Source organism: Polyodon spathula, chromosome 17 (assembly GCF_017654505.1).
Source record: "Polyodon spathula isolate WHYD16114869_AA chromosome 17, ASM1765450v1, whole genome shotgun sequence".
Classification (NCBI taxonomy): domain Eukaryota; kingdom Metazoa; phylum Chordata; class Actinopteri; order Acipenseriformes; family Polyodontidae; genus Polyodon; species Polyodon spathula.
In genome coordinates this window covers 35611057-35628943 of record NC_054550.1, presented here as the reverse complement: position 1 = coordinate 35628943, position 17887 = coordinate 35611057, and the positions used below count along the sequence as shown (strand labels likewise).

The following is a 17887-nucleotide window of genomic DNA, read 5'->3' as shown; positions in this document are numbered from 1 at the left end:
ACACTATGCAAGGAAAGCCAAGTGCTCCACCTGCTGTTTCATTCCAGTCCTGCTGTGGCCAAGGATCTAAAGAATATAGCGAGCACACACCTTCCATTACTGCCACACACAGAGCTGGTATGAAGCTGCTAGAAATCAGGAAGCTGAAAGTACAGCACTCCGTTTTCCTGGAGTCAGGGGAGTGGGAGGCCTATGACTGCTGCAGGGCTCTGTTGTGATCAGCAAGTCTGATTTGTTTCCATTTTGGCAATGATAAAAGGTACTTAATGGATTTTAATTTTTTTGGAGGGTTAAAACACATTCTTTGAATGTGTCCAGCAAGCTATCCAGGGGGATTCTTCAGCACATAGGAGGGAACCACTGCACACATGTGCAAATAAACTGCATTAGAGCCATTATACAAACAATAGACATGGTAATATAAAACGCCCCATTCTGCTTTTTGGGGGTTAAATAGTCCGGCAAATAAACCAATGAACAAATCTGAACACAATCAACCCTGCCTGCTGGCAGCTTCTGTGGCCGGGCAGAGCAGAGCAGAGAAGCAGGTACAGGCTGATCAGCTGCAGCATCTGGATGCAGGACTGGAGGGGGGAGCCCCTGTCTGGGACCCTGCCAATGGGGCTCAGTACCTGGATCAACTTCTCTTTGCCTGATACTTTCTCCAACTCTGCCTGAAGCATGTCCTCTACGAACTTCAACCTCCCATCCTTTTCTAAAATCCTAATAGGGAAAGAGAAATACAAAAATACCAATCAAGCTCGTACTGAAGAAGTCTGGAACGGATCAAACAATGCAGTAGTTATGCAATAGGAGTCTCATTTCCATCTCTGGAGTCCTGCTTGTGTATAACTTACTACACCCCCCCACGGCCTTGTTCAACTAGGCAGGAAAACAAGCAAAAAAAAAAATTAAACATTTTTTAAAAAAGGTTGAAAACAGACACTTACTCTCTCTGTAGTTCTTCTACAGTTGCCTCTGAAGAAGTCTAGAAAAAACAAAAAAAAGAAGATTAGAAAAGGCATGAAGGCAATTTGCTTTGTAACCCTCTATAGCGAGAACGAGGAGGAGGGAGTTACCTGTTCTGCGTTTTGGAGCTGCAGACGGCACACTTCCAGTCTCAGAGCTTCGTTCTCCACCCTCAGGCCCTAGGTGAGAAGGAGCAGAGGGAGGGGTTCACGTTTATAGAAGCCCGTGTTGCAATACTGAGGCAGACCCAGGGGTGTGATTACAGGTTTGTTAAACATTTTCTACAAATGCAGAGGAGGCTTTGATTTAGCCTGTGGCTGCTTCTCGTACTGTAAACAGTGTTATTAGATATGAAAATCAAACAGAATGACAGCAAAACTCTAAGATAAAAACAAAACAAAAACTAAGGCAGCATTCACTATAAAAAGTGAACAATTTAAGACAGATTTTCTGTACATTTAAAGTTTGAGTCTATGAACAAACTAAGAAACTAACATTTCTGAAAACTGTTCCTGCCTGGGTTGGGTGAAGTTTATACCTTCCAGTTTTCAAGCGTCCCACTGCAGATTCTAGTCTACAGCACTCCCTATCTGAAGACAGTGTCAGTACCTTCAGCTGGTCCTCTTTATTTGCTACCTCGATGAGTCCAGCTTCCAGAAGATTCTCCACGGTTACAATCTTCTCCTCCTTTTCCTGTGCACTGCGAAAAAAAAAATCAATGACCTGCAGTGAAGGATGAAAGAAACCCTGCTTTCACTGCGACCGCAGTACGTGGGGATCCAACGCTAAAGCACAGCGCATGGCTTTCATCTACAGCAGTGGCAATAAGACTCGTCCTGCACAGCAGTTTCACCCAGTCCAGCTTTTTACTACCTGCTTGATCAGCCACAGTGTGCAGGTAAAAGCTCAGGCGTGTCTTAAACTCACAGTAAAACCAAGAAAGGATCAAACTGCTCTGCAAAATGTATGTAAGGCAAGAGGCTCTGTTACTTTCCACTAAAGAGATCCTACACAAGGAGATTAGACTGCGTGAATACACGCAAGCACCCCCCTCCTACCCAAACAGGCCTTCCAGCATTAGAGGCTTCACAGCTATCACACACAATCAAATATTCTGAATAATCAAACCATGCTTTTATTTCAAATAGCACACACTGACAGAATTAATGCATGGGTTTTTAAGGTGTGTTTACATGCATTTCAATTGGTTGGTTTGATGGGGTGTGTGCAGGATTAGAGAAGCCCTCAAATCAGAAGATATGCAGTCCTGCCATGATGAACTCTGGCAACACCACTGGACAAAACCTTTCAACCAGATACCCTTCAATGCCTTCAGGATGAGACCATGCCTAATAGACCGCAGAATAAGGGTGTTGGGGTGCTCTTGCTATTGCACTGCATGGTATCAGCTGCACAGTAAACAGACATAAGGACAACAGTTACCTTTTGTGCATCTGCTCCAAGATGAGCTGTGAGGCTGCCTGCTGCAATGAACACAGGAAACAAGTCGTCGGTCAAGTGAGTGCGGAAATAGCAAACCGGCAATATTAAGAATATGTAAAATGCATTAACCAATGAATGCATAAATTAATCTGACCTGTTCAGAGTTCTGAGCCTGCAGTTTCTGAACCTCAGCCTTTAGCGTCATGCTCTCGTTGTGCACCGCCTGGAAACACACAGCTATAATGAGCACCCGAATGGAAAGGGGAACTAGGGGTGTCACAGCCTGCAAACTGATCCGAGCTTTAACACAATGAACACATTTCAGCAGTGAAGTTGTGAACCACCACATAATGCTATCATTATTCATCCTCACAAAAGATCAGAAAGAGAGAGAGAGCTCTCCTATGAGCTATTCTCTGCCCTGAATGGGTGTGTCAAGCAGACTGATTTCTGCTTCAAGAGGCACTCAGTATGTTTCTGCCCCACCTCTCTCAGACAACGGGGCTGTACCTGCAGTTGTGCCTCGCGGCTGGCCCAGCTACTTCTCTCCACTTTCAGACAGTCCTCCAGTGCATTCCTCTGAGCCTCCTTCTCTGCCAGCCTGGTGGGAACAAGAGCACAGCATTAGCCTTCAGCACCATAATGCACCGTCCTACCAGAAGAGAGCAGTTACCCATAATCTGCTGCACGTCACACTGTGCAATGCACTGTCCTACCAGCAGAGAGCAGTTACCCATAATCTGCTGCACGTCACACTGTGCAATGCACTGTCCTACCAGCAGAGAGCAGTTACACACAATCTGCTGCACGTCACACTGTGCAATGCACTGTCCTACCAGCAGAGAGCAGTTACCCACAATCTGCTGCACGTCACACTGTGCAATGCACCGTCCTACCAGCAGAGAGCAGTTACCCACAATCTGCTGCACGTCACACTGTGCAATGCACTGTCCTACCAGCAGAGAGCAGTTACCCATAATCTGCTGCACGTCACACTGTGCAATGCACTGTCCTACCAGCAGAGAGCAGTTACACACAATCTGCTGCACGTCACACTGTGCAATGCACCGTCCTACCAGCAGAGAGCAGTTACCCACAATCTGCTGCACGTCACACTGTGCAATGCACTGTCCTACCAGCAGAGAGCAGTTACACACAATCTGCTGCACGTCACACTGTGCAATGCACCGTCCTACCAGCAGAGAGCAGTTACCCACAATCTGCTGCACGTCACACTGTGCAATGCACTGTCCTACCAGCAGAGAGCAGTTACCCATAATCTGCTGCACGTCACACTGTGCAATGCACTGTCCTACCAGCAGAGAGCAGTTACACACAATCTGCTGCACGTCACACTGTGCAATGCACCGTCCTACCAGCAGAGAGCAGTTACCCACAATCTGCTGCACGTCACACTGTGCAATGCACTGTCCTACCAGCAGAGAGCAGTTACCCACAATCTGCTGCACGTCACACTGTGCAATGCACTGTCCTACCAGCAGAGAGCAGTTACCCACAATCTGCTGCACGTCACACTGTGCAATGCACCGTCCTACCAGCAGAGAGCAGTTACCCACAATCTGCTGCACGTCACACTGTGCAATGCACTGTCCTACCAGCAGAGAGCAGTTACCCACAATCTGCTGCAGCGTCACACTGTGCAATGCACTGTACTTTACTGCAGTACAGGGCTGCCTGAACCTGAATTGCACCCCCTACATCATATTTGCTGCATACTTTTCTTTCCTTCTCAAAACAGATTTGTGGAGCTCACTAATCCACTTCTATTTGTTCTACTTCTTGAAAGTAGTAACTCTCCCCATCACCCAGACACTGTCTTCCTATAAAGAGCATGTTGAATTCCTTAACTGATTGCATCCTGTTGGCATCTTTGTATCTAGCCTATTATTCATCCATTCAATTTATTTTATCCTTCTATGTACAATTATCCAATCACATCTTTTACTTTCTTAATTACAAAAACATTCATGTAGGACATTTAATTTACAAAGTTTATAAATATACACACACACTACAGGTTTTCACTCATTTTACATTTTAGGCAACAATATCTAGTGTGTTACATACATTGTACTTTGTTGTCAATGGACACCCTCATGACCATTTACATGCACTACATTATTATTTTTTTTAATTAAGCCAGGGGTGTAATAGACTCATGTCACGACATGGTACAAACTGCGATATGCATGTCACGATATGACATGTATCATGATACATGTGACAGTGCAGACTGGCCATTTGTATGGTGCATTAGAAGATAGAATGATCACTTATCGCGTGACTACCGTGGAGGGTATGCACTCATACCAGTTATATAACGCACTTATTCTTCATTCAGGAACCACTTCCTGAGTTGTGCTTCTGTTCTTGTATCCCAATGCATACTGTACCTCTATTACAATGCATCATGTAAAGAGAGTATCACGATTCATCGATACGCAGTGAGTCGTCACACCCCTAACTAAAGGGCTTGAGAACCTGAAACCCACCTTTTCTGGAGCTCCTCCACCAGCGATGCCATCGAAGTCTGAAAGACACAGAGAAGCAGCTCAGCACAGAGCAACGAGACTCCTTGCACACTGGAACCAACCCTTGTATGTATATTCCAGCTCCGCAGCTTTCAGGCTTGGGCTTTGAGACTGACGTCTAACCCCACCTCCCAACACAGGAGATGCATTGTGGGTGTGATTACAGGGAATGGAGTTGGGTGAGCAGCAAGCACAGAACATGACCACACTGGGTCACGATGGGGATGTACCGACATCTGAAAACAGTAAAACACCTTCCACACTACAGAACAGGGTTTTCATTTCTTTATGCAACACATCTGATTACTTCTCTGCCACACAGAGTCACATTCCCCAGGTTCTGATAATCCCATTGTTGGTGTGACGTGGTGACAGACCAGCCTCATACTGGAACAATAAAACGAACGAGAGTTCAATCCCACTCTGGTTACGCAAACCAACAATGAAATCATTTAAACTAATCACAACAACAAAAAATCCTGTCACAAAGAAACATGGCAATATTTCGTTTTAATTTGCCTAACCCTTAAGTATGAGGAAATTGCAGGTAACTATTACATGACGATAATGGCTCTGTAAACACACGGCTCATATAAAGTCTATCCAGTTTATCCAGCTGCAGAAACATTCAAGACTAAACTGCTCCAGTGACTCCGAGATGAGCTGCACGGTCATGTCTTTCTCCACATTCCCACAGGCAGCCCGATTCTGGAAACCTCAAAACCTTGTCTTGAGCCAATAAGGAAAGGTGTTGGTTTCATTTGCAGTCTACAATTCTTAAACTGTCACAAAACTCTAACAACACGTTTAAAACATAGACAGCCGACCCAGATACTGCTGCAATCGACGCATCGGGTATTTCTTTGCATCAGACAATGTCACATTAAGGTTCACTTCAGGGTTAAATCGTTTTTTTAATAAAGCACCCATGGGCTGTCGCTCCGACAGCCTGTGGGCTGGAGATCAGCACGTTCTATGATATTCTATAAACACATTTTAATGTGTTTTTTTAAATGGAAAATATGTAAATGTCACTAGAACTTGCATGGTCTGGAACAGATCACGATCCCACAACGTAAACAAACCCTGTGTGAGACGCATGGTGTAAATGTGTGCCCTGGCTGTACCTGAGACTCCACCTGGGCCTGCAGCGTTTCAATATGACCAGTCAAAGATGTGTTCTTATTCAGCAGGTCCTGAGGAGAAAAAAAAACACAAAGCGTGAAACGCTGGAAGAACTACATGTCAAGTATATGTAAAAAAGCCAGAGCCGAACTGACAAGCTGAACTCTGATCAAAAGGAGGGCAATTTGTCTTCTCGTACTAAATTTTAAAGTCAAACAAAAGGCCCTGCCGTCCTGAAAACAGCTTGTGCTGGTCTGTAGAGAGCTCTCGTACCTGCACCGTGTCCTCGACCCGGCTGTGCTGGGAAGCCTCCAGGAGCTGCATCATCTTCTGCTCCACTTGCTCCTTGGACACCATGGTGTCGGTCAGGCTGCTGTGCAGGGTCTGGACCTCCTTGTTCTTGCTGCCCAGCTCAGACTCCACTGCAAGCAGCTTGTTCTGCAGCTCTGCAAGGGAAAACAAGTGAGTTTACTCCACACTGCAGCCCCACCCTTCCCAGACAGGGTGTCATACACAGTCTGCAATTACTACAGCGTCCTGCCAGGACAGCCTGGGCTACAGTACACCCCTCCCATTTGAGAAAGATCATAATAATAACAACAACAACAACAACAACAACAACAACAACACCATGTAACAATTTTTTTTTTATTTTTTTATTTTTTGTTCCTGGGTAGTAAGTGTTATTTCCTAATTGCTTATGCCTCAAAAGTATAAAAAATGGCTATTATTCCCCACAAACTTTGCTTTTGTGACCAGGACAGTGATATTTCAAAATATCACTATTTCCAATGGGAAAACGGGCAAATGTGTGTCTTTTCGTTCACATAAAGTCAGAAAAAAAACAACATATTAATCCAAATTAACATGTATTTCTACTAAAGTAATACAAAAATGACTACAAAAGATTTAGGAGAGAGTAGTTTTTCGAGATTTACGATTATACTGTAAATACTACTCGCTTCTAAATCTTTTGTAGTCATTTTTATATTACTTTAGTATAAATACATGTTACTTTGGATTCATATGTTGTTTTTTTCTGACTTTATGTGAACGAAAAGACACACATTTGCCCGTTTTCCCATTGGAAATAGTGATATTTTGAAATATCACTGTCCTGGTCACAAAAGCAAAGTTTGTGGGGAATAATAGCCTTTTTCTATACTTTTGAGGCAAAAGCAATTAGGAAATAACACTTACTACCCAGGAACAAAAACTGTGTTACATAGTGTAATAATACCTCATCACTATAGAAGCAGTTGTTCTCATATACAATTAACGAGTTTTCAGAGTTGTGTCAGGAATTGTTATTACAGGGTTTTAGGATGTATAGCAACAGGGATGTAAATATGACTCTTATTTCATAGCAGTTTTACCCAATTCAGGTTTTACTAAGATCTTGATTAGCCCAGTGTCGAGGTAGCAAGCCCAGGTGAGTTATTAAACTCATAGTAAAACCAGGAATGGATCAAACTGCTATACAATGGCAGTCTTATTTCTATCCCGGAATGCACAACACATTCAAATCATTTGACTGTGCGCCAACGGTGACCCAAGGGAGACTGTTAGCCAGAGCTGAATTATTCTCAACTCTAGTCAACCACGTCGCAAGGTAGTCACCCTGTGGTCACAAGACCAGATTTCTCACACACACACACAGCTCTGAGCACCACTTGCTTGTCTGGAGCCGTGTCGCAGGTGTAATACATATTTAAAAGCACCCTGATTGGAGGCCTGCAGTTTCTCGTGTTCAGCTGTCAAACTGCGCAGGAATCCCTGGAGATCCTCCCACCTCCGCTCTGCTTGCTGAAGCTGACCCTGCCAGGGAGAGGGGAACAATTGGTTCAATCAGGGTACCACAACATTCTTCCATCTTAGTGAGAGAACCCATATAAAAGTCCTGCCCCCTGACACCTGTTTCCCTGTCACGCAGTCAGACCCAGCCCTCCATTACTTCCTTTGCGCATCGTCAAGCTGCAGCCAGCAATACAATCTGTAAAATTGCCTTGCTGCAGCCTCTAACACATTTCCATCACAGTGAAGGCCGGTTCATAGTTCAGTTTTGCAACCACTAGGAGACTGTGGTGAGATGTGACCGGCTAGCTGGAGTTCAGAAAAATTCAACCAGTTTCCCTTGGATCGACAGACACTCAGACACTACAAACTAGAAAAACCGCCCTAAGCGATGGTCGTACATTTGACGTATGAACCAGCCTTTACTCCTAATCCTTCCAATTATAATGCACATATACTCCCCCCCTCCCCTTTCCATCTGTAGGTGACATGTACATTCTTCGTCTGAGCTTGAACCCCGCTGCAGCCCCTAACACCGCTCTCTGCTCTCCACCCCTCCTGTACCTCGAGCTGGCTAACAGTCTGTTTGTAGGTGACCTCCACGTTCTTCCTCAGAGCGTCTTCCTGCTGCAGCTTGCTGCTCTTCTCAGCCAGCTCCGCCATGACTCTCCCGTAATCCCCGCGCAACTTGGTGAGCTCCGAGGACTGCCTGAAAACACGAGGACGTCAGGTGTAGTGACAGCCATGCTGGGTATGACCTCACCGATCCCTCTCCCTCCTCTACTGTACCAATCACCACTCCACTCAACACACATAGCCTAGACACATACAAAACTCTGGGAAGTGCATGTCTCTACAGCTGCCTCCACTATGCCCTCCACCAAGGAAGCCAACAACTTTTATCTCTGTAATCTAGCCTCTTATTACTGCAGAGGGAGAACTGACTCACTTGCTCTCCATCTGGGTGGTGGCGGAACTGACTGCGTCCCTCAGGATCCCGTTCTCCTGCTGCAACCTTGCGATCTGACCCTCCAGCTGCTGGAACTGAGCACAGAAAAACGTTAGAGACCCTGGGTAGAGTAGGGGTCACAGCCAATGCATGCATTCACTGATTTGAAGAATCCCTAATCCCTAATACCTTTATCTGCACAGCCTGATTCTCCTGGTAGTTGCCCTGGGCTTTACCCTGCAGGACACTCAGCTCCTTCTCCATGGCTCCTCGCTGCTCCCTCAGCAGGGACTCCGCCAAGCTCCCTTTCTGCTTCTCAACCAGCAGCTCCTGCGAACGATAAAGAAACAGTGAGAGAAGAAAAGTCCCAGATTAAGAACCCTGCCATCTCTATGGGAAGTAGAGAGACACACAGGGGAAGTTGGAAGGTATCCGATGTGTGCAGAGGTTTACAGCTCCTTGCAGGCTCACAAACCATGGGTAACAGTGGGTCAGTGTGAATACCATTCAATGGCATTCCTGGACTCCCCAGCCTGAGCCCCTCCCAGCCACTCAACCCCCTTCTGCTTAAGAGTGGAGACTGATCAAAAACAACAGGCAGGAGGAATTCCAGGCATTACATTACCTAGGCCAAGTCATCACAGAGATTAGAGAGATCCATGAGTCTCCCTGAACCTGCCACATGGCAGCTAAGAACAATCAAGAGACACCTCATTTCACATGAATTCTAATAATAATAATAATAATAATATTATTAAAACCTGTTACTCAGGTTAAACTCATTGCACAGCGCAGGGTGTATTACCAGGCTGGCACAGCAAGCTGCACTGCGATAGCTACAATATAAAATTCTGATATTTTAACATATTGTTGATAATTAGGGGTCAGTGTAGTGTACGGTACCCAGAGAAAAGGTCAATGACCTCTTGGCACTGGAAAGTGAAATGCTGGTACTGTACCGAGGTGGAGTTAAGGTTTACTGGAAAGTGAAATGCTGGTACTGTACCGAGGTGGAGTTAGGGTTTACTGGAAAGTGAAATGCTGGTACTGTACCGAGGTGGAGTTAGGGTTTACTGGAAAGTGAAATGCTGGTACTGTACCGAGGTGGAGTTAGGTTTACTGGAAAGTTTACTGGAAAGGTTTACTGGAAAGTGAAATGCTGGTACTGTACCGAGGTGGAGTTAGGGTTTACTGGAAAGTGAAATGCTGGTACTGTACCGAGGTGGAGTTAGGGTTTACTGGAAAGTGAAATGCTGGTACTGTACCGAGGTGGAGTTAGGGTTTACTGGAAAGTGAAATGCTGGTACTGTACCGAGGTGGAGTTAGGGTTTACTGGAAAGTGACTGAGGCTAGGGGTCAGGGTGCACTAGTGTATTAGAGGCTGGTATTGTGTTACGGTAATAGGGGGGTTAGTGCAGGCGTTTCCAGGGGTAAGGTACCTGGGAGAGCTGCTTGACCTTCTCCTTGGCGATGGAGGCCTCCTCTTGGAAGGTAGAGAGGAGTCGCTCTCGTTCCTGGAGCTGCTGCAGAGTGATGTCTGCCTTCCCGCTCTGCTGCAAGAACACAGGCAAGGGCAGCGTTTCAATAGGAGAGATGCTTAATCATGAAAATATTCCCCTTTGTAGCCATTCATGTCTCAATCTCAACTGCTAGAGGTTATCACAGCATCATGCATCCTTCTGCTTTACACTGATTACAATAACTAGTCTCCTGTGTGACCAATCACAGGACAGCAGCCACCGATGGAAATAAGGCTCCCATTGCTTAGCAGTTTGATCCATTCCTGGTTTTACTATACTATACCCCCCCCCCCCCCAGTTTGTGCAACTCACTCTGCCAGCACCACTATCCTCCCCAGTTTGTGCAACTCACTCTCTGCCAGCTGTCCAGCACGGCCGGGTTCCTCTCTATCAGCACGGCAGCCACGTTGATAGTCTCTTCCTGAGTCAGGCTCTTCAAGATCGACAGATATTCTTTAAACTTCACCTCAGAGTTTTCTGGAAACACAAAACAAGTCAAACACGTTACTGGGGGACTTGGCTCAGCACCCTGGGAGTGTTATTAAAAATAAATAAATTTGAGCTTGAAACTGACAACTGCGACATTCAAAAACAGCTCTGGTAGACCACCAGTCCTCCCTCACCTTTGTCAGTCTCGTTCTTGAGCTTCTTTGCGTTGGTTTTCGTGGCTGTGTCCATGCTCTTCTTCTCCGGGACGGCCGTGGCAGGGTCACTGTACATCGGGGGGATGTAAACCGGGGCCAGGTTCAGAGGTTCGTCCCCCAGACCTGCGAGAAACACGACACACACATTGACGGTCAGCTCAGGGCTCGGCGCGGGTTCCAGTTCACAGGTTTGGTTACCGCAGTGGCTTTCAGGAAAGCGCTGTCCTGTGCAACAAGCTCTTCTGAACACAGTTCTATTCAGAGTACCTGGCTCAGGTTTCTGTTTGAGAGTTCAGCGCAGTGCAGTGCGTGGTTCCGTTCAGAGAGTACCTGGCTCGGGTTTCTGTTTGAGAGTTTAGCTCAGTGCAGTGTGTGGTTCTGTTCAGACAGTACCTGGCTCGGGTTTCTGTTTCTTTGATGCCGATTTCTTCTTGCCGGTCGAGCTCTCCAGCAGTTTGGCATCAAGAGACAGAAGCGGGACCTCCTTCCTGGTGGGCACACAGACCGACTCCGGTTTGGTTTCTGTGTGGAAATCATCTGCAACAGAGACAGACAGAGACGGAGAGATAGAGCGCCCTTTAACCGAGTTATCCAATTCCATTCATAGACTTCAATAACAGGTTGGTGCATCAGGTAATTTTTGCATTTGTTTAAATTTCTGTAGCTATTCCTGTTACTCGTCCAGTGATATACAAAATCAGAGGTTTCCCCTGTTTTTAAAATTAGGCAGGAAAATATACAACTTTCACAGGTTACTGTCAACATAGTGCAACCATGAATGAACAGGGTGAGTGAATTTGTTCTTAGTGCTCTATACTGCCTCACCTGCTTCGATCTTCTGCTTCTTCTGCATGGATTTCTTCTTCCCTGAGGCAGCGTCGGTGGGCGGGGTGGGCTGCTTGGTCAAAGGCATCGTCTCCTTCTTGGGCGCTGGTTTCGACCCGTTCACCTCCCTGGCAGACTCATCCTGGCCCGCCCTGGACTGCTGCTGCTGCTGCTGCTGCTGTTGCTTCCTGTCCCGCCTCTTCCTGTCACGGAGCCCCGCGGGTGCTTCGTTGCTGGCGGGTGTGATGACGATGGAGCTAGTCTGGTCCTCTTCCTCCGGCACAGCTTCGGTCAAATCGAAGTCCCGGTGCTCCGAGTCAGACTCCTGCCCGTTGGCCACATCGCCCAGCACGCCCCCCCCGCTCTCCTTCTTCTTGCTTTTCTTTTTCTCGTTCTTCTTGCGGCTCTCGGGGCGCACCGGCAGAGGCTTGTGGTCGCGTTTCTGCCGCGCCAGCACCTCGTCATAGGAGGTCTCCTTCATGAAGAGCCAGAAGAAGAGGAACATGATCGCAATGACCAGGGAGGGGGCCAGGATGAGCAGGTACTGAGAGTCATACAGCTCCATCATGATCTGGGCAGGGGACAGAAGCCAAGGAGAGGTCAGCTATACAGGTCCATCCGGAACCTCACAAAGACACAGGTCAGTCACAAGAAACACGTCAAATATTCATTTTTTTAGAAATGCAAATGTTAAGCTCAAGAGGTTTATATATTCAAAGCTGATGTGAACTAAATATGCGTGGATCCCTTTGAAAAAGACTCCCTTGCTGAATGCCCCTCTAGGTCTGGGTGTGACTAGATTCCTATAGGATCGAGGCACATTCGTGCAAACACTAAAAATAACAAAACCATTATGCATAATTATTTTGTCTACTGAACATAACTATGGGACAAATTGCACAAAATAATAAACTGAACCCCTACCTGCAAGCTCATAATAACAAACCGTAAACACAAAAGCACCTTTCAGACTTCAAGGAAGTCTGGGTGTCACTAAATGTCTCCTTGTTTTCAAGTCTGCCCTTCCTATCACAGTCTTGGATAATCCTATTGCCCAGGGAATGGAAAAACTCCGCCTTACCTGAGTGTCTTCCTGTTTATACAAGACTTCTGCAATGAACCGTCCTGCGACAAGGAAGCAACAGAAAGCCACTTCTTACTGCAGGCTACGCAAAACATGCAAATCGACCCGAGGTTTGTGATAATGGACCATCACACAACAGAACCAAACTGGAGAGGTGTTTTTTTTTTTTTACCAAATCAATTTACAAATCCAACCTTCTAATAAACACAACCTAAAATAGTTATTTAACATGCAAACCAGCCCACACACAGTCACAAGGACACTCGTGCGATGGTCGCACTGAAGTTCAGGCTGCAGACACCCCCGGTTCTTTGTTCCACCTGCACTCTAAATGACTTCACTGAACCAGTTCAACCTGCTTCCAGTCAATTATTTAATGACACCTATAAAACCTGGAGGACTCTGGACCCTGAGGACCAGATTAGATCAGCCCTGCTGTAGACAATACCCTGGGATTCCTCCATGTGATCACTGCAGAGTCCTTCAGTGCAGGCAGTGTTTAATGCAGGCTTATATTAAAGACTGTCTGCAATGAAGTGCACAGGACTCGCGCATGACTTCACACGCGCAATGACTGCACTTTCATAGGGAAGCTGCATTCTTCTAAGAGATTCTTTCAGCATGTCAGCTCGCTTCACCCAGCTGTGAGACTACAAGAACAGTTTTGCTATGGTCTGACTTGCACTCGGAATCACCCTAGTAGCCACTATACGGTCCTTCAGTGGGCTTTTATACAGGTTTAACTGTACTTGCATACTAGAGCAGTGTTGTTGTTGTTCTAAGCTATTCTTTCAGGACATGAGCTCACTCCACACAGCTGTGTGGGAGAGGAGAAAGCGAGAGAACATGCTGCCTGATCAGCTCTGGCCCTGCAGGCTTCCTCACACCAGCGCCTCGGATAATTGTGCATCAGCCCCAAAAAAACAGTCCGCCGGCTGCCTCCTCGCCTGGGCTGACAGACACACCAATTAGCCCAGACAGCTGCCAGCTGAAAACAAGATGTGGGGCACACCCAACACCTCTGCTCCCTCCCTCCCAGCCAGTCTTAAAAGGTGGTCTGCATCAGCATACTGGGCTGTAAAGGTTTAAACTATAAACTAAAAATCCAAAGTGGCACCGCAGCGACCAATCAGATACAGCCTTCCCAACACTACCCGTAGGAGACTCCGTTAACAGTGAATAAAGTCACAGCGTTCTCTCTAGTGTATATGGGCTCCGTGCTGCAGGGAGTCTGCTAGGTGATAAAGGTCACGGCGTTCTCTCTAGTGTATATGGGCTCCGTGCTGCAGGAAGTCTGCTAGGTGATAAAGGTCACGGCATTCTCTCTAGTGTATATGGGCTCCGTGCTGCAGGGAGTCTCCTAGGTGATAAAGGTCACGGCGTTCTCTCTAGTGTATATGGGCTCAGTGCTGCAGGGAGCTGACTTGGCAAGGCTGCTCCGAATGCTGAAATGGCATAATCCCGGATCATCCCGTCTTACATAGTTGGCTTGAGGCGGTCCCAGTCCAGCAGCTATCAAGAAAACAAAACACCTGGGCTGCTAGGGGTACGTTCTTCATGACAAGAGTCGCCAACCTCTGCACTAGTTAGTGTCTGTTCCCCTGAAAGTGTAAATAGGTGTTTAACCTGTTACAGTGATAATGCCAGTTTCTCTCACCAGTACTTACACATGCCAACAAACCACAGCTTCTTGGCAAAATGCAACACAGCTAAGGGCTGCCACCTTTCTGAAAGACAGGCAGTGTAACGATTCAAGGTTGAAAATTAAACTCCTATTGCATAGCAGGATTACCCAGTCCAGGTTTTAATACTGGCTTGATTAGCCACCGTGTACAGGTACAGTAACAAACTCAGGTGTGTTATAATAAAACCAGGAATGGATCATACAGCTATGCAATGGGAGTCTTATTTCCATCCCTGTAATTAAACAGGTAGTGCAGTAAAATCCAGTTCACGATCTGAAAGAATGACAAGAGGCTGGGAGTCATTGTCCATGAGAACAATTTCAGATCTTGGTAAAAATTCAAGGTTCATGTTCACTCTGAAAAGAGGACCCTAAAAGCAGTGCAGGTCCTGAAAGTGTACATATTTACACTGCTGTAGACACCGAGACGCTGCTGCTCAACAGCTTTTCCACAGCAAGCAGTACAGCACTACTCAAAGAACAAATCCAGTGAACAGCATTACGAATGCATATAGATTGTTAATTTAATGCCAGGTTCCTACCGTATGAAAAACATATGAAAAATAAAGGGGTGGCTATTCCAGTGATTTTTAAAATACAAGAGGAGTGGCGCCTACAGAGAATGCATGCAGTGGCATTAGAGCAGGGTCCTCAGCAGTGCACCCTCATCCTCCCCCCATCCTCCCTCTCTCTCCACACCTCAGCGCACTGAACCAATTAGGCTATCTGCTGAACACAGTAATCTCAGCTTGCCACCAGCCCTGCAGCTAAAATACCTTCCATTCTGAACAGGACACGTTCCTGCAAACTTTGCCGCTTGCTGCCTGCTTGTTCGCAACGTGCAGCGTTTCACACAGGTGTTGGGGACGGGGTCTGGCTGGGCACATTCTTCTGCTGATCCATCTCACTCGCCTGCTTGTTCGCTGGCTTGTCTCTAACCTCCCATTTCCAGAACTGAAGAGCAGTGGCCATTAACGCACTGCACTCCAGCCAGGAAGTCATTCCAGGCATTTTCCGAATGATTTCATTGACCTCAGACCTGCCCCCCAGGGTCTTAAGCAGCTGGGGATGATGTATACCAATTAATCCTGATAGTGGAAAAGAACCAGGGTCTTTCCACCACCTGTTCATACATCTGAACTGAAATCCTTTCCTGGGTCACAGGCTAGCTGCCCCTGAAAGAGCTGGATATTCAAAACATTAAATCTAACAAATACATCTGGAATACAGCATCGGGGTTTCTGAAGTCCTGTTTTACTTCAGTATGTCTGAACTCGCATTACTTCAGGTCTGACTGAGTTCAGCAAAGACATCAGCAGCATGTTGTCATTTATATTACTCATGCCTGTAAAGTGATTTAGGGGTGTGCAGAAACTCGTGCTCTGAATTGTCTAAGAAATATTTAAAAAAATAAATAAATATGGCAGGTATTCAACAAAACCCATTCATTAAATGTATTGATTTCAAAAAAGACAAAAGCGGTCCTTCCCTCATGTTTACATCAGAGTACCAATCAGAGGTAATTAACATCTGTACTGGAGTGTTTGTAAAGCTGAGTGGTTCTAGTGTAAAGATTATGAGTGGTGATAGTGTAAAGATTATGTTCCAGTCTCCCAGGGCATTTTTACTGCGCACTGGCGTACAGAGGCCAAATACTGGCAATGAAAAGCCCTCTCTTTACAGCCTTGCTACACCAATGAAAATGACTGCCCCCAGATGAGAAGAAAATATTCCTCAGCGTAAATCATTGTGACATTGCTTCCCAACCCGATGGGAAAGACTTCAGAGCTGTCTAGACTTGATTGTAATTTTCACTGCGTATCTGAACTGTATCTAATCTGCTGAAACAGGCTCTGATTTCACAAGCAAACCCCACAAGATTCAAACTGAAATAAAGTCACCAAGATTTTTTTTTTTTTTTTTTTTTTTTTTTTTTTTTTTTTAAAAAACGAGCATTATGAAACCCATTACCAATGAGTTTCATTATTAATCATTTACACCATCTGGCCAACCATCTAGCATTATTTTGTGGCGAACGTCTGACTTTTTTAATTCAACTCTGTTTTCCAGACATCAACACTTGGCCTTTGCACTGTTCTGATGTCGCAACGCTGACTTTGACCCGGGTTTGATGCAAATGGTTACAAAAGCATCAACTTTGCAACACAGCAGGTTCTCCTCTTGGACTGTCGTAGCCAGACGGGGAACAACATGCATTCACATTTTCACATTTCTGTGAACAGAAATCACACAGGGTCAGGAGGAAAGGTACTAAGATAAGAAAGTGAAAACATTTATTTTGGCCACTTGTTTCAAAGAAAAGGAAGGTCAAACGCTCAATCCACTACTTGTTACCAAATGAACGCCTGTTCGTAATAATATTCAAATAGTCCTCCACTTCCATGCATGAACGACAGCTGTGCTGCTGGCATTGAAACAGTACAGCGAAGAGTAGCGGGCGTTGCATCATAATGTTAAATATCTGACCCCAAAAAAGGTAATTCCAGGAGTTTGACAGACTGTAGCAAGAGCCGCTTTGCAGAGTAAACAGTGAGGCGGGCGACACAACAGGGATCCGCAGTCCACAAAGTTTGTCGGCCCGGTGGACCAGTGGAATTTGGCACAGACACAGGCCAAAAGCAGCAGTAGAAACGTGATGATGCTGAAATTTAGATTGGACTTGGTCAGGACCTGCTGATTTTCTTCTAGCTATAATTCTTTGGAGCCGACAGGAACGTTCTCAAGCTGCCACCTTCTTAGCAAATACACAGCTAATCAAATCTCTAATCAGATTCGAAGTCAGAGATATTAAGCTTGGCCAATGTTCATTATAAATGTATAAATTATTTGGTTCCAGAAGGTTTGGAGTCCGTCTCTCGGAGATTCTGGACATTCTGCTACCTTGCCCTCACACTGATCAGCACACTAACTACACATCCTTGCCTTTATTTGTGACCATTTCAGCAGGTCGGGTGCTTTTTACCCCTCACGTTGAACCAAACACAAGCTAAGATTCCTTTTTTATTGGGCTCTGGCCAGGAAGACGATGTTCCCTCAGGTGTAGCTCCTCGATCAGCACTGCTCTGTTTGCTAACGGCTTGCTTGCTACTTGCATTCAGTCTTTTGGTTATCACAGATATTTGCTGAGGTCTTTCAGATGTCACAGTCCTCTGTTCTCGTCTAGCCCATCAGTCACCATCTGCTTCACACCAGTCGGTAAGGTCTGGGAAGTCTGTTATATTTGTAAAAGGTGCAGTGACACAGCGATCCTCAATGGCCCAGGTGCAGTCCTGGAGGC

The 17887-nt window shown here is 45.9% G+C and overlaps 1 protein-coding gene across 8 annotated transcripts in view; it reads right to left on the bottom strand.

Annotated features, from left to right (window-relative positions):
• LOC121329783 (kinectin-like) overlaps positions 1 to 17887 on the bottom strand; it is a 35419-nt gene that overhangs the window by 13030 nt on the left and 4502 nt on the right. For 5 of the 8 annotated variants that reach the window (XM_041275570.1, XM_041275575.1, XM_041275574.1 and 2 more), the window contains exons 2-20: positions 11822 to 12392; positions 11390 to 11533; positions 10976 to 11119; positions 10705 to 10829; positions 10272 to 10385; positions 9022 to 9162; positions 8833 to 8927; positions 8448 to 8592; positions 7811 to 7907; positions 6363 to 6535; positions 6092 to 6160; positions 4926 to 4963; positions 2923 to 3013; positions 2567 to 2635; positions 2413 to 2453; positions 1579 to 1669; positions 1080 to 1148; positions 951 to 988; positions 633 to 723 (exon numbers count right to left, since the gene is read on the bottom strand). In XM_041275570.1, coding sequence (XP_041131504.1) covers positions 633 to 723; positions 951 to 988; positions 1080 to 1148; positions 1579 to 1669; positions 2413 to 2453; positions 2567 to 2635; positions 2923 to 3013; positions 4926 to 4963; positions 6092 to 6160; positions 6363 to 6535; positions 7811 to 7907; positions 8448 to 8592; positions 8833 to 8927; positions 9022 to 9162; positions 10272 to 10385; positions 10705 to 10829; positions 10976 to 11119; positions 11390 to 11533; positions 11822 to 12392 — 2346 coding nt within the window. The remainder of the gene's footprint in view (positions 1 to 632; positions 724 to 950; positions 989 to 1079; positions 1149 to 1578; positions 1670 to 2412; positions 2454 to 2566; positions 2636 to 2922; positions 3014 to 4925; positions 4964 to 6091; positions 6161 to 6362; positions 6536 to 7810; positions 7908 to 8447; positions 8593 to 8832; positions 8928 to 9021; positions 9163 to 10271; positions 10386 to 10704; positions 10830 to 10975; positions 11120 to 11389; positions 11534 to 11821; positions 12393 to 17887) is intronic. The other 3 variants (XM_041275572.1, XM_041275578.1, XM_041275571.1) reach the window with 2 other exon arrangements.